Source organism: Miniopterus natalensis, chromosome 7 (genome assembly GCF_054644295.1).
Source record: "Miniopterus natalensis isolate mMinNat1 chromosome 7, mMinNat1.hap1, whole genome shotgun sequence".
In the NCBI taxonomy this organism is placed as follows: Eukaryota; Metazoa; Chordata; class Mammalia; order Chiroptera; family Miniopteridae; genus Miniopterus; species Miniopterus natalensis.
In genome coordinates, this window is record NC_142087.1 from 11,866,468 (window position 1) to 11,883,595 (window position 17,128).

General features: G+C 38.9%; 1 protein-coding gene across 4 annotated transcripts in view; it reads left to right on the forward strand.

Moving 5' to 3' along the window:
• Nucleotides 1-8,313: 8,313 nt before the first annotated feature.
• The window catches only part of RBM39 (RNA binding motif protein 39), a 30,408-nt gene continuing 21,593 nt past the window's right edge, over nt 8,314-17,128 (forward strand). For 3 of the 4 annotated variants that reach the window (XM_016213145.2, XM_016213147.2, XM_016213148.2), the window contains exons 1-4: nt 8,315-8,610; nt 9,228-9,291; nt 11,047-11,096; nt 15,506-15,700. In XM_016213145.2, the coding sequence (XP_016068631.1) occupies nt 9,241-9,291; nt 11,047-11,096; nt 15,506-15,700 (296 nt within the window). In that variant the 5' untranslated portion in view covers nt 8,315-8,610; nt 9,228-9,240. Of the gene's footprint in view, nt 8,611-9,227; nt 9,292-11,046; nt 11,097-15,505; nt 15,701-17,128 lie in introns of all 4 variants that reach the window. The other variant, XM_016213146.2, reaches the window with a different exon arrangement.

Genomic DNA, 17,128 nt, shown 5'->3' on the forward strand with positions numbered 1-17,128 from the left:
GATATTCCAAATTTTCCTTTTACTCCTACCTTTGTCTGTCTCCCCTTCCTATTCCAAAATTTTTCCCTTTTGGAAAAAAATAATAATGATAATGTTACTGAACATTCACTGCTTGCCAGGGACTGTGCTAAGCACTTCACATGAATTATTTTATTTAATAGTTGTAATAACCCTTGAAGAGTGGTCTTATTTATCATCATCATTTTGCATTTGAGGATATGGAGACCCAGAAGAGTTAAGTTGCTTGTCTAATGTCACATTGCTAAGAATAATTTAAGCACAGTTTTATTCCAGATCTTATGCTTATTAATCCTTAACTAACCAAATTCTCAGTAGAGCCTCCCCTATTTCCTCTGCCCTATTCCCTCCAGTCTGGCCTATTCAGCAAACTATTCAAGTTACTATTCGAACATAGCAGTAATCACAAACAAGGTGACCCTTCTAAAACATGTCAGGCCCTGACCGGCGTGGCTCAGCAGTTGAGCGTCGACCTAGGACCCAGGAGATTGTGGTTCAATTCCCAGTCAGGGCACATGCTGAGTGTTGGGCTCAATCCCCAGTCGGGGGTGTGCAGGAAGCAGCCCATCAGTGACTCATCATTGATGTTCCTATCTCTCTCTCCCTCTCCCTTCCTCTCTCTGCGATCAATAAAGATATATTTTTAAAATAAAATAAAAATAAAACATGTCAGGTTATCCACTCCTCTGCACAAACCACCCAAATTTGTCTCCTCTCTAACTGAAAGCAAATCCAGAATCTTTACCTGCAGGCCTTTCTTGGTTGCCTCTTGGGTTCCCCAGCTCTCTGAGCTCCAGTTCTCTTTGCTTTGCTCATTCCAGCAGCATGGGAGTTCGTGCTTTTCCTCGAGCACACTAAGCACACTTCTACCCAGGCTTTTGCACTTGCTGTTCCCTCTGCCTGGAAAGACCTGGCCAGATACCCACAAGAATGGTCACTTCATTTCCTTCTGGTTTCTTTTCCACAGCCATTTCATCACAGAGGCGCCCCCTGCCACCCTGAATAAAGTACCCTGCCCTCTATCTCCCTTGTCCTCATTTATTCTTCTTCAGAGCATTTATCACAACCTCATGTATTAAATATCTTTCTGTTAATAACCTGTTTTATATCCTTAGAACTTAACATTCTTTTTTTCTTCTTCTTATAATAGGCACCATGGGAAAGAGTGCCTGGGGGAGAGGGCTGCAACTTTAGTTTTATTTATTTATTTATTTATTTATTTATTTATTTATTTATTTATTTATTTAATATATCTTTATTGATTTCAGAGAGAGGAAGGGAGAGGGGGAGAGAGAGATAGAAACATCAGTGATGAGAGAGTCATTGATCCGCTGCCTCCTGCAACCTCCCTGCTGGGGATCAAGCCCACAACCTGGGCATGTGCCCTGACCGGGAATCAAACAGAGATCTCCTGGATCCTAGGTCAATGCTCAACCGCTGAGCCACACCCTGCCAGGCAGAACTTAACATTCTTAGGGTCAGGGGTTTTATTTTGTTTATTGCTATGTCCCCAGTGCATGGAATGATGTCTAGCATGAAATAGGAGCTTAATATTTTACATGAATGATAATATCAAGCAATATTTTTGAAGTGTTTCCATTATGCCAGGCACTCTAAGTACTTTACATATTTATTTTCTCATTTAATCTTTATCACAACCTTGTGAGGTTTAACAACCCTTTTAATGTGATGTCCAAAACTTTTCAGTGGCCTATAAACAACTGGCTTTCTGAGAAAAAAGAAGAGGCTGATTTGTAGCATTTGCAGATATCTGTGGTGTAAATACTCTCTCCGTGGCTGATTTTAAACTATCAATGTGAGATCAACAGGCTCACAAAATTCCTGGACATTTAATAATCAGCTTATGAGCTGGCATGAGCCCACTTCAGCACACACCACAGCTATGGCTCTTAGCAGAACGTAGAAAACCGTTCACAAATTAGCCCTATCTGCCTTTCCAGTGGAATCCCCTCTAACTCTCCAACTCAAGCACACAGCCCATTTTCAAACCACACAGAATTCTTGTCTGTATGAGAACGTGCCCTGCTTGTTTATACTCAGTTGTCACTGGGCAATGTGCTCTATTTCTGAGAAGTTCTTTTATCTTTCTTCAGTCGGCATCTGTACTGATCCATCTCCAAAACAACCCCCACCAATTCAACAAAGAGTTGTTAAACACTCAGTACATTCCAGACAGCATGCTAGGAACTGGGGGACAGAGAAGCAGTAGGTGTTCTCAGAGTAGCTCACAGCCTGGTGGCAGTGAAGGCAAATGTCTAAGAAATTAAATTGAACTACAATCTAATAAGAGCAATAACGAGAGGTTAGTTGAATCTAATAAGGGTGGGCAGGATTAAGGCCTACTTCCTAGAGGAAGTGAAACACAAATATCTTTAAGGACAGATATTTTCTAGGCAAGAACATAAAAGGCAATTTGAAACTTCTGAAACAGATTAAGAAAGTGGGGTAAGACCAATGATAAGACTTCCTGGACTCCCCAAACCCTCAGTAGGAAACTCTATTACCCTCCATTAGAGCAGAATCTCTAGTGAGCAAGTTGTGAAAATCACAAACACAGGGAGAAATACAATAATCAGTCCACATCTTGAGAAATGTTTGCCAAAATTTTATAGCTGCTGGTTGCCAGTAAATTATGGTCAACAAACCAGGCATTTTGTTGATAGATCAAAGAATGCCACAGAACTTGATAGACCTGTTTCAAACATTGGAAAATGTAGCAAAAATCATTGGAAATGACAAAGCAATATTGGTGAGATGTGGAGAAAGGTACACATGATAAATACATAAATATAATAAAATTAATAAAATTAACTCAGTCAGCCACCCATTTATGTGTCTTACTTGTAATAACTCATTTAACTTTTGCCACAATTTTATAAATTATGTCAATTTATAATAGGACTATTATTATCCCTTACAGGTATTTTACATATGGGAAAACTGAGACTTAAGAGGCTAAATAACTCAGTGTCACAGACATAGAGTGGGGTACTGGAGCCAGCTTGTACTGGCTTATAGGAGCTGATTATTAAACAATCAACATTCAGTTGGTAGATTAAAATAGGCCATAGTGGGAGTGTGGGAATATTTACACTATATGTATATTAGTGAACATTACACATCAGACTTTTTTTTTGAGAGCAAGTTTATCAGCACACCATTGGTAGTCTTAGATATTCCAGACCCTGGGGTTATAAGAATGGTGGGAGATGGACAATGAAATGAACCAATAAATAAAATATGTAATATTTAGAATGGTAACAAATGAAGGACTTTCAGTGTAGTTAGGGACATATGGGTGCGATTTTGCATATGATTATGAAAACAAAAACCTATAGGCCTTAAGAAAGACATTAAGAATTAACTAGAGGAATAATCTTGACTGAGGGTAATGGGAAAACACACACATAGAAGGTAGAATTTGAGCTGGACCTTAAAGAGTAAATATTAGATCCTTATATATCAATCAAGGTCATGTAAGGAGGTAGAAACCACATGTTATTTGAAGAGGGAGAATTTAATATAATGGATTATTAACTGCAAAACTGAAGAAGAGGAGACATTGAAGATATGGAAGTAGTAACTGTAGGAAGAGCTACCATCCCTAGGGTGAGGAAACAAAGAGAAGAAGTTGAAATTATTAAAACACAGAAACTTAAAGGAGAGACCAAACAGAGCTGAAACTCAGACCTCTGAAAAGGAGGTGCTGCTTGGCAGGTGCTTGTGTCTCAGGACTCAGAGAAAGGGCCCCACGTGTTTGGGACCCAGACCTGTGAGTAGGGAATACTGGGCAGTTTGGTGCTGGTGTCTCTGGAGAAGGGGTAATGAGATGGTTTCTGTAAGTGTTGGGAACTGTAAACTGGTTTAGCTGCTGTAATGGGAAGAAACTGCCTCTGCTAGAATTAAAAAGCTTTGCTGATAGAAACAGGAAGCAAATGAGAAGGAGGCTCCCATCCTTCCTCCTCCAGCCCTGCAGTGTCCCACTAGTATTCGCTATTGGGAGAGCTTAACAGGGAGCCAATCAGCAAAGGAGAAATATTGTTTGCAGAGTCCCAGCCCCAAAATTGTAAAGAATGGTGCATTTGGAATTGAGACAATACCTAATAACAGAGTCACCCTACCTAGTTTGGAAGGCTCTGCATGGTCTGGCTCTTCATAAGCTTCTTTGCTACAGCCACATGGCCTTCTGCCAGGTCTTTGAAGACACCATGCTTCCTCCTGCTACAAGGTCTTTAGCATAATCTACTCATTGACTTTGATGTTCTTTACTTGTTAAATGCTATTCTATATCTCCCTTTTATATGCTTTCATAACACCATTAACCTCTCTTGTACCATTTGTCACAGTTGTACATCTTTATTTATTGATATGGTCTTTTTTTAAAAATATATATATCTTTATTGATTTCAGAGAGAGGAAAGGAGAGGGAGGGAGGGAGATAGAAACATCAATGATGAGAGAGTCATTGATTGGCTGCCTCCCGCACGCCCCCACTGGGGATTGGCCTGCAACCCTGGCATGTGCCCTGACTGGGAATTGAACCCCGATCGCCTGGATCCTAGGTCGATACCTAACCGGAGCCACGCCCAGCTGGGCTTGATATGGTCTTTTGATTAATACCTGCCTCCTCCAACTAGATTGAAAGCTCCTAGAGGGCAGGGATCATGACTGTTTTTATATGGCATTGTTTGCTTTCCCAGTGCCTAGTTTAATGGCTTCCACATAGTATAAATTTAATATATATTTGTTTAAAGAATTATTTCAGTATCCTGAAAATAGGGAATGAAGCTATGACATAAAAAGAGATATGTATTAGAAAGCAGAAATTTGAGGGCTTCTTATTTCATCTTGCTCTAGACTCTGATCCTCATAAGATCCGTTGTTTCTTTTTTTATTGAGGTAAAATTTACATAACATAAAATAACATTAACCACTAACCTGGCCAAAGTGTACAATATTTGGTGTTTACTACATTCACAGTATTGTGCAACCATCCTCACTATCTAGTTCCAGAGCATTTTCATCACCCCAAAAGAAAAATCTCATACTCATTAAGTAGCCACCTCCCCCCATTCCCTGGCAACCACTAGTCTGTTTCTGCCTCTTTGAGAGTACCTAATCTGAATGTTTCACATAAATAAAAGTATACAATATGTAACCTTTTACGTCTAGTGTGTTTCACTTAGCATGTTTTCCAAGTTCATCTGCTTTGTAGTATGTGTCAGTACTTCATTCCTCTTTATGGCTGAGTAATATTCCATTGTGTGGATATATCACTTTAGTTTACTCATTCAGAAATTAATGGATATTTAGGTTGTGTCCTAAATATTTTTGGCTATTTTGAATGGTCCTGCTATGAACATTCATGTACAAGCATTGGTTTGAAACATGTTTTCAATTCTTTTGCCTATACCTAGAAATGGAATTGGTGGGTCATGTGGTAATCCTATATTTAATTTTTTGAAGACCTGCCAAACTGTTTGCCAAAGCAGTTGCACCATTTTACATTCACTGGCAATATCTGAGGCTTCCACTTTCTCTACATGCTTGCCAACATCTCATTTCTTTTACAACCACTGCATACAAGTCATGTTCATGCTGCACATATTCCAACTCTGATGCTTCATTTATATATTGATGTAGGACTTGGTGGTTATTTAAAGGTGTTTGGACAAGTTGTGTCTCTTTGAGTCTTCTCCAAAAAATGATTGTTAAGGACCCTTTTTCCCCCCAGCTCCCAAAAACAGAGTTTACTGTCTACATCCTTTCAGAAATGCTGTCTTTCTGGGCTATTCATTGTATAGGTCGATTCACTCATGTCATGGAATCACAAGCTTTTCATTCAAAATCACTGTGGGTTGGTGCTTCTTTTGTTTTCTAACATTTTCGAGGTATGTCTCCATCTTGTGATGCCTTGTCAGCAGAATCTTCCTTTCTATGGGTAGATTTGCTTAAATCCCAAATCTTTTGCAATGTTACGTTTGATTTTCTTTTTGCTTCCCTTAGCAGATGTTTTTAAACAGTACCCCGTCTCTTAATTTGTAATGTTTTATCCATTTCTCTGGTTGTCAAATCAGGATATTTTGGGATAAAATATATTGCTTTCTCTAGCTCTCTATTCCTGTTTCTGCTATCCCTTCACTTTAAAGAAAATGAATACCACCCAATTTATATGCATTTGTCAAAACTCATCTATTGGAACAATTAAAAGTGGTGCATTTCACTGTACAATTTACCTCATAAAAAGCCGATCTTAGCCCTGCCAGAGTGCCTCGGCTGGTTGGACATCGTCCTGTGCACCAAAAGGCTGCCTGTTCAGTTCCTGGTCAGGGCATAAACCTGGGTTGTGGTTTGATTCCCGGTTGGGGCACATACAGAAGGCAACGGACCAATGTTTCTCTCTCTTCCTTCCTCTCTCTAAGCATGTCTTCGAGTGAGGATTAAAAAAGGAATTTGAATTTTGGTTCAGAATATGCAATGAAGTGCTTAGGGGTGAAGTATACTGATGTCTGTAATTGTCTTCGAAAAGCATTAAAAGTTAAACTTCATGGATGGGTAGGTGGATAGACATGTGGTAAAGCAAATATTGCAAAATGTTAAATGTAAAATAAGTGGTGGGCATAATGTATTATTCTTTCAACTCTGTGTTTGGTAATTTTCATAATAAAATGTTCAAAAAAATACTCAACTGCTCTGCTGACCAATATCAATCAGCTTCTTCCAAAAGAATATTCTGTGATGACTGTTTTTCATAGTCTGATTATATCGGTTTGTTTCATTCAAGTAAATTAATCCAGAGTTGGAAGAATAAAAGGGATAATGTATAGAAACTGATTTGTGAACTGTGAGTGCTCTATGCCATTAATGCTGTGATGTTCAAGGCAAAAGATTCACGCAAAATCTTAACAATACAAAACACTACCTTTTTCTTTTTAAAATGCTTTTATTGATTTCAGAGAGAGAGGAAGGGAGAGAGAGAGAAACGATGACGAGAGCCACTGAAGGGCTGCAGGCAGGCCCCCTGCTGGGCGCGGAGCCGGCGACCGGGGCGTGAGCCCTGACGCGGGTACGCCGGGGCCTCGCCCGCAGCGCCGAACTGGAAGCTGTGGGAGGAAATGGGCTGTGCTTTTTGTTGTTATTTCGTTAATCCTCACCGTAGGATATATCCATTGATGGGGGGGGGGGGGGGAAGAAACGTCCAGGTGAGAGACACAGCCGTTGGTTGCCTCCCACAGCCTGGGGTCGAACCTGCCACCAGGTAGTGCCCTTGACCAGGACTGGACCCCGGGGCCCTTCAGGCCGCGCCCTAACCGCTCGGCCAAGCCGGCTAGCGATGTAAGATTTCTTATTGTATGTCATCTTTCTAATACTTTTCCAAACATTTCCTCTCTCCGCTCCCTTCTTTTTCGCAGTATGGACCAAAGAACAAGTGGTTAATTTATACTCTTAACTGCTATGCATCTGGGAGACTTCGGGGGCGAGGAGCCGAGACCCAGGAGAACGGGGGACATCTCTGAAGAAACAATGACAACCCCCACACAAGGCAGACTGTAAATTCGGGGGGCACAAAGCTGACCCACTTTCCAGGGACGCGGTTTGTTTCTTCCCCTCTTCGCCTCTCCCCGCTACCTCCAAGAGGGTTTGGAAGCTGGACAGCAGAGGCAGAGCCTCGTCCACTGGCTCCGAACGGGCTGGGCGTGTTTTACTCTACAGCCCCTCACGCGCCGCCTGTGCACGGTCTCTCCTCGCGCTCCTCATGTGTTTTCCACGCCGCCTTCACCCTCGGCGGGCAATCGCCAGGACTCAGTCTTACTCTATCGCTATATGGACAGGCTGCCTCATGACGACCTTGACAGACATTTGGGTGGGAGGCCGCGAGGACGGTGGGGGCGGTTGGCTCTGAGGATAAAACCTTCAGATAGCTGTAAGGAGGCGCCACGCGGAGGTGGCGACAACCGAGTTCCACTCAACGTTGAGTTTTCGAAAAGAGTGACAGTAAGCGTACCAACTGCCTTTGCTCTAGCTACTTGCGCGGTCTCGCGAGATGTATACGTCGATCCAGAGGGAGGAGTCAAACGCGCCTCTCTGAGAGGGGGATGGGAATATCTGTGGCGCAATCATTGCGCGAGATTGGGCCATGGTCGCTGGGGCCCCATTCTTAGATCTCGCGATACTTCGGCCTCTCCAGTCTGGAAATAGAGATAGCTTCTCGCGAGAGCCCGTGCCGCGGGCTCTTGGAGGCCCCGTGTGTTTGTGTGTGTGTATATGTGTGTTAGTGACTGTGAGTACGGGGAAGCAGCGGCCGCCATTTCAGGGAGTCTGCGGACGCTGTCGCAGGGTTGGATCCTGAGCTGCCGAAGCCTCGGTCCTGCACTCCCGCGCGGGCTTCTCTAATCCCATTGTTTCTTTTAGATTCGCTCGGGCCTATCCGCCCTCGGAGCCCGAAATTCGGGCTGGGCGGTACCGCGGCCCGGGCCTAGAGGCTTAACTGTAGCAACAGCGGCGGCGGCAGCTGCAGCAGCCCTCCTCTTTCCGAATACGAGCACCACAGGGGCCCGGAAGCCCGCACAGGTAAGGAGATGTTGCGGACTCGAGTATTTTCAGAGATTTTCTTGAGGTTTGGTTCTTTTCTGGGTTGAGGGACACTCCTTTTAGGCGGTTGTTAGCGATGGGGGGAGGGCAGGTTTTCGAGAAATCGGCCCCATTTTGGGGACCGCGCCCTTCTTTCCGGTCGGGTAGGTTTCAGGGTTCTTGGATGGCACGAACCCCAGAGAGCCCTCGGGCAGATGGCGACCTGTCCCTGGGAGGCCTGGGCCAGCCGCGACCTCCCAACATGGCGCCAGCCGAACACTGCCTTGGCACACAACCCCTCCCAACCCAGGCCGTTCCCCGCCTCTAAAATGGCAGCGCGGGTTTTGCGCGGAAGGAGGCCCTCTCGCTCGAGGCTCCCGGGCTCTGTTTTTGGAGTTCATTGCAGGCTTTTTAAAGTGGAACATTTAATCTATTTTCACGTTCTCTGCCTTAGAGGCATTTCAAATTTAATTGCCAAGCCTTGTAAAGTGCGTCGCAGTACTTTAATCATGCCTGGGCTTTTGCAAAGGTTTTCCTGAAGTTTTGGAGTATTCGAGTAATAAATAGAGAAGAATTGAAGAATATTTACTCATAGAATTACCTTATTGTTTTCATAGGCGTTTAGAGAAAATGGCAGACGATATTGATATTGAAGCAATGCTTGAGGCTCCTTACAAGAAGGTGAGAAAAAACATGTTGGTGAGGTTTATATATTTCTTAATTTAGCATTATTCACGAAACTACTGCTGAAATGTAAACTAACCTCCCCGGAGCCCTCTTGATTTATCTTATCAGAGATGCATTACGTATAACTTACAAAAGTAAATATATGCTATTGATGTAATAATATTGTGCAGTAGTTTCACTTCAGCGTGATGAATAAATGCCCATCTATCTCTCTTTGTAGACTTGCCTAACGATATCTCACCTCTACTCCCATGAATTCACCTTTGATTCCAGTGTGAACTGTCAATCATAAGGTAGTAATTGAGTGACTTATCGCTGTACCGTGGTCCCCTAGGTAAAATGACTCAACTAAGAATTACCAGCTCCAGTTTGGTATAGCAAAAAGGTGAATGTAGTGGTTTGGGAAAATAGCAGGGGTCCAAGAATCACAAAGTATAACCAGTCTGTGGCAAGCATTCTTTTTAAGTCTTACAAGAAGAAATGGGTGAGATTTAAAATTTTTTCTATATATATGTAAAAGACTGGTGATAGTAAAATATTAAAACAGGCAGGTGATGATCTGCTGCTCAGTTAAAATTACTAAAATTCTTGGATCCCTGAATAGAAAACAAAATTTAAAAGCAAAAGAGGCAGTATCACAACTTAGAGTCACTTGATGACTGTTTTACTGTTCTCCATATTGTTTTATTTTTAATTAGTCCCTGCCATATTTCACACTAAAAAACTACAAAGGAATTGTTTTGGCTAATAATAATAGTCTTTGACCCATTTCAGTATCACAGTAAAAATAAAGTGTCTTTTCATTCTTTCACCAGTTGGTGGTGAAAGTAGCAGTATGCATGCATTATCACTGGTGTCATAAACTGTAAGCTTTGTAAGTTAGTTATACTCCATTAACTCATGTGATCAAACTTTAAAATAAACATTGCACTAAACCTTTTAAAAATAATACATTTGTTTTGAGTGTATAGCACGACCATGTGGTACCAATTTGGATGAATTCTTTATAGCTTTAAATAGTGTACCTGTTTTGTAATGCTTAAGACTCTTGAAGAACTTTCTGTTTTAATGTTAAGATTCTTGTGTCGTAGTTTAACATGGATGTAATTCCATGTAAACAGGTATGGAAGTAGGAAATGTTTAGGTTGGACTGGTGGATTATTAATTGACTTTCTTGGGTTCTTGAGAGTCAACATTACTAAAGCAGTGTGAATCCCTGTTTGCTTCAGGGCGAGATGTGTGACAGAGGTGGCATCAAGCTCTTACAGTCCCAACCCTCCAACGGAAATGGGCGAAGATCTCAGGAATGGCATCGGTCACAGGAAATCGATAGTGGCTGGCTGCTAGCATGGCCACTTGGGGCTTAGGCAGAAATAGAGCCATGGTACTGACCAAAGGGACCATAGAACATGGAATAAAACTCAAAACAGGACTTCACGTTTTAAAGAAATTCTATGTAACCACTTCAGCACTGTAAATCTGGATAACTTAATATCTAACTATATAAGAAAGTAAAGTTTAACATGTTTATGTATTTTTATTTTTGTACCTTGATGACTTAATTGTAAGCAACAAAGTGGTTAAACACATACCCATCTAAATTTTTTTATAGCCTTCCATGTTAAAATATGAATAAGTAATTAGTTTTAAAATTGTTTTGTATTTTCTTATTCCTGTTCCCTTTACCCTTTGACAACTTGAAATGTTACCACTTCGTCCTCATGATGTTCTTCTATCAACCCTGCTTAGGATGAGAACAAGTTGAGCAGTGCTAATGGACATGAAGAACGTAGCAAAAAGTAAGTTTTAAGAAGGGACCTGGGGTGGGGCAACTTTATGTGTTTGGGATCTTATTAAAGTTGTGTTCCTGTGGCTAAAGCACCAAACTAAGATTCTCTTCGGAAGCTTTTCTTTGCCTCTTTTAGAAAAGTGATTCTTTAGTTTTTGGGATGAAAAACTATTTGAGGATATAAAACTATGGACTCTTTCCCTAGATTTCAGAATATGGTTTCAGGGACCTTTTTGGACACGTTCCCCTCCAAGTCCATCCATGACAGTTTGGATGAGAGTTGTTTTAGAGCTTGTCTTTTGTTTTAGTTTATTAACTTTGGCTTAATGTTTAGTGATGTTATCACTTAAACTAACATATCCACTGAAGATGGGTTAGGAAGAAGGAAAGGTAATAGTCAGGCCAGGGAAGGTATTGTTTGTTCCAAATTCCTGAATGCAAGTCAGAGCTATGAATTATTTAAGCTGCTTGCTGATTAAAACCCTTTTTGTCATAATGCTGTAGCACATTTATGTTCCTCTTACATAGCTTTTGTTGTCTTGAGCTTTATAAACTCTAATAGACTTAATAGTGATAATGGAATTTTTAAAAATTGAATGATACAAGTTATTTGAGTTAATGTGTAACCCAGAATAGTAACTCAGTGCTACAGACTAGTACAGAATATACAGTATACAAAATTCTAAGTAACAGTATAAGACCTACTTTATAAGATTGGATCCTATTTTTGGAGTTACCTTTCAGTTCTAAAATTGGTGATGTTACAAACATTAAATTGTTTTGTTAATTAGCCTATATTTGTGGTGTATTAAAACATTTTGTCATGTTCATGACCCCTTGATACATAATGAAAATTGATGGTAAATATCCACTTACTTGGTTCTTTTTGGCTCTTTTTCTCCTAAGAGCTTAAAGTGCTTTATAATACACTACCTCAATATCCTCACAACAGCTTTGTTAGGTAGGTTGATAAAATTTCATAAAAAGATGAAAAAAATTGTCAGATGGGATTATTCAGGCTTTGGCACACCAACATTTTTTTAATTATAATTTCCCTAAGATAATGTAGTAATGGGTTAAAAATGATGTAAAATGTAATGAACGTCCTACATTTTTTCTGGTGGGAGTCTGTTGTTAGTTCCTCACTAACCACAGTAGATTATGAGTATTAGGTTGGGTTTAGTCTGGAATTGTTTTGTGTGAGGCAGTGAACCAGTCATTGCATGGTTTAATGTCATCTGGTTTTAGACTTTTACTAAAGAAACTTTCCTAATTGGTGGTTTTAAATTTCAATTCTGTAATCCAAAGACAACTTAGAAAGGGGTATTCATAAAAATGACTGAAATGATCCAGTCTGGGTACTGGCCTAGTGGTGAGAAAAGCGCCCACTGGTAAGGGTGAGGACGCACATTGGGGTGCAGACCTTTGTGGTTCCATTCTCAGGTGTCAGGCTCCTTGCTGCTAAATCATCTCCAGCTTTACTTGTTTTCATCCTGTATCTAAGCTCATTAAGGCTACCAAGCTTTTACAAGGACTCAATGACTGATGCTTGCTTAGTGGCCTTTTTACCTAATGTAAAAAGTCTTATGAGACTAAATAGAATGGACAGTTTTCTGTAATTGACCATTTTGGATCTTCTTTAAGGGGAAAAACTAAAACACTCCCAACTACCCTCTAATATCTTTTTATAAATGTACAAATTATTTTTCTGTCAGACTTCTCATCCTTAATTATGCATAGCTGGTTAAATAAATGGCTCCCTTATTCAGTCAGGAACCTTCACCCGTTTTTTGAAGGGAATTAATCTTTTGAATTAATTTCAAAGTTACCTAGAAGAAAATTTTTGTGTTTAGGGGTGGATACAATATAAAGCAAGTAAAATGTTATGTGCTTTAGTTTTTAGTGTAAGTTAAGTCTCAACCAAAGGAAGGTGCCACGTTGCATTTTTCATCCTAAAACATCGTCTTAAAAGTCATTGAGTGTCAGGATATAGTTTTAAGGTAGTAAGAAAGTACAAAATGCTTATTAAAAATACTAAACCTGATTCTCAATACATACACTCAATTGTATTCTGATAGTAAAAGGAACTAAGTTTAATATAAGACAAATTGGTTCTCAATTACCCTACTTTGAAAAGAGCTATATACCCCTGAGTTTGGCAAGATATCAAGTACTGGAGCTTGCCTTCATGGGAATGTTATTTGTTAGTGTAACCAGTTTTGCAAAGTCTAAATCAGCATTCATTCAGTTTAGCTCTTTAGGAATTAGTCAAAAAAAGATAACAATAAAATGACACAGTTGAAATATATTAGCTACTTTGGTGTGGATTATCTATAAATTTTGGAATAAATGACTTTTCTATTTTTTTTCTTATTTTCCAGAGTACTTTGCATTTAAAATTTAGATCTTCTTACATGGAAGAGGTCAAATCCAGTTATAGCAAAACACCTTTACAGCAGAGGCCATATAACCAAAAAGTCCAAAGGCCCAGCCCAGTGGACCATTTACTTCAATGATGTTCAGTACAAAATTCCACTGCCACTAAAGACTTTGGAAAGTCCCATTTAAGTTGTAACAGGATTTGACTATTAGTATGGATTTTTATAACCCTTCTTTAGTTAACCTAATGTTCTTTGAAACCGCAATTTGTTATAGAGAAGTATACTGCTTTCTTGCACCCTTAAATTTTTGTCTGGGCTCTTATGCAGAGGACTGTATATTCTGAATGTCTTACTAGGTTGCTGTCTTTTTACCTTTCTGGGGTTGCCTTCAGATGTGGGTGGGGACTCATTTATTAAAAGTCTTAGGAAGGCCTTAAGTTGAAATTAGCTCTCCAATTTTTGAGTCGTTTCCTTTGGTAAATAAGTTTTGGGCCTAAAAAGAGGTAAATAGGGAGGTTGGCTGCCTCTCTGCTCAGGGCCATCTATGAGCAGAGCAAAACTTTGTCTTATTTGTGGGAGATGGAGTTATTTTTTTACTTTGTCCCCTAATTGGTTATATTCAGGACTTTCAATTATAACTATTGCACAGAATTCTTTAAGAGAGAGTGTCAGGTTTTTCAGGCAACAAAGTTGGAATGTTATCTGTTGCCCTTCTGGGCATTGCTTTGATGACTTCTATATAAATAATGAGTGTAGCCTAATTTTCTGTCATGTGCTACCTAGCATATACATTTCTGACAGTCAGGTGGATTATCTTGAAATTTTAGACAAAGTTTCTGCCTCCTTGGAAAGCTCTACATCTCCTTGTGATTGGAGTGTGGGTTTCAAGATTCCAGAAGGTGGGTGTCTTCATTTTCTATTTTCAATGCACTCTAAGATGACCTGCTTACAGGTTCTCTGAGGCAGACTTCAATTGCTCTTGTGCTAACTTTGCTTTGATAAGGACTAAACAGTTAAATGAAATTTCCAAATGATGTAGAGTTGTCAAAATGTTCAATCTTTTAGCCACTACAAATTGACATTTTAGTGGAATAAGTTTTTTGAAATGTCTTTCAATTTATATTGAAATATCTGAAGGCACCTCTAAAATTTGGGTGATGGCACAGAGGTACAGATTGTAAGATTTAACTATGAAATGAGTGAGTGGTATGCTGTGAAGAATACAGAAATGAACAAAGATATGACTGACTGGCTTTTTTACCTTTCAGAGTTTAAAATTTTTTAAAGATATATATAAATAGATGTTGATTGTTGTTTTTTATTGCACCCCACAGGCTTGTATAAACTGGCATAAAAATGGCATACTCCATTTTCCGGTATACTCGTAACTTTAAAAAAAAGTATATGAAATGGTTACAATAAAGTCTAGCAGTGTCAGAATGCATTTTACTGCTTTAGTTTTACTGTCCTTTGTCATTACTTGTAATTTTCCTCATGAAAACCAAAATATTGATGTTTGTATTGTCTATTGAAAGTATAAAATCTTTACATGTGTAAATTGGGTCAAAATTGGATAAAGGAAACTAGTGTATTTAATGAAAATTTTTATGTACGGTACAGTATTAATACTTAAATGTTAACATATTCTATTATAACTTTGATTTATTACTGTATCCTGTGGATTACAGAAATACCTGATGGCCAGTTATAAGATGGTCAAATTTTATTTAAAAAGTTCAGGTTTTGATCTATACTTACCAACACGTCCTTGTTAGAGCTGTAGGTGACTCTCAAGATCATTATCGTCTCTGCTCTCTCAAATGATTGTCAACTACTGATTTTCAGTAGTAGAAGGCAAAAGTTGGGTGGTGTTTGCCTTACCTAGGAATAATTTTTTCATAAGTATGATTATGTATAATTGTATGATAGTAAAAGTAGCAAAACAAATTTACAAAAAGATAAATTCTGACCATAAAAGGAAGTATATTTTGGCAAATTCTTAAACCAGCAAGATAATGGTGACTTTTTTTCTTCTCAGGAGGAAAAAAAGCAAGAGCAGAAGTCGTAGTCATGAACGAAAAAGAAGCAAAAGTAAGGAACGGAAGCGAAGCAGAGATAGAGAAAGGAAAAAGAGCAAAAGCCGTGAAAGGAAGCGAAGTAGAAGCAAAGAAAGGAGACGCAGCCGCTCAAGAAGTCGAGATCGCAGATTCAGAGGCCGTTATAGGAGTCCTTAGTATGTAACTATTATTATGATGATTTTGGTTTGATAGTCATTTGCTAAGTATCCAGATAGCCATTTAACCTGAATGATTTGAACTGTGAAATTTTACTTTTCAATGTGGTTTGTTAAAAAGTATTAAATAAGGATATTGGCATTGAAAAGACAAATCAAGCGGAAAACTGTGGACAAATACATAACTTTGGTTTTACTCTAGGCATACAGGTTATTTTGTTATTCCATATAAAATTATCTTAACTGTATGCTAGTCTAAAGTACTAGAGTGCTTTAAAAAAAGATTTGATACATAGTCCCAAATACTTGAAAGCTTAAAGGTGAACATTTACTGAACATAAATTTAGTTTAGAGTTTAAAGCTCAGGTGGATACAAGTTACAATTAGTCAAGATTAGTCAAGTATGTAATTAGTTAACAGTAACCTTGTCTGTGTGGCTATTTACAGCTGAAATGACAGATCTTTTGTGAATTTGGTGTATGCTCCTGGATAGTGATGATTTTGGGGGTTCATCACACATTGTATTTAAGGTTTTTTAAAATAAAGCACTAAATGTGCTTTGAGGGTTAAATCACTATGGAAAGTTGGATGTGGTTATTTAAGTTACAAAGTTTCATTACATTCATTAAAAAATCACCTCAACTATAAATAACTGGTAAGAGCCTACAAAGAACTTTAAGCAAGGATTGAATCTAGCAGTCCTTAGTACTTTCCTCTTAATAAAGATACTGTTGTAAACCGGAGTATATTAAAATTAACATTTCTGATTTTAAAACTTGAAATATTGCAAGTAGAATTCAAAGACATCTGTAAATCAGAGCCTTGCTCTGCCACTTGGGCAAGTTAACACCAAGCTTTAGTTTTCTCAACTTTTAAGAAAGGCGTAACAATTCACAAAAACTATTAATGAGCATTGAAGAGAATGTAAATAAAGCACCCATGATACTGCTATTCATGAAATGTTTTTGGTGATTGAAGCCATTAAAGTTAGTATCACTTTGAGTTCTGATACTGGTTCTTAAATCTTTAAAATGAAAAGAATTGAACTCCTTGTTTTTTAAGTTCCCCTTACCTGCTTATTTTGTAACTTTTTAAGAGCTTAAAAGGGACCACAATGTTTTTTTTATTCCAAATAGAAAACACTTCATTTAGCTTTTTATCCAGTTTATCAAAGTTTACTGCATTCCTTTTTTTTTTTTTTTTTTACCAGAATGAACTAAATGGGAGGAAAAAGGATTACCTTAGTAAATTCTATATACTATTTTCTCTGTTGAGTGATAATGCTTGAAGTCAGCTGATGATCCTGGTCTGACTTAAAAGTGATTTAGTTCTTACATTTGGTTTCAGGTGACTTTTAACTGTAGAGGCAAAAACTGGGACTATTATAATTAAAGGGAGAAGAAAATATTTATACATTCTTATTTGAAC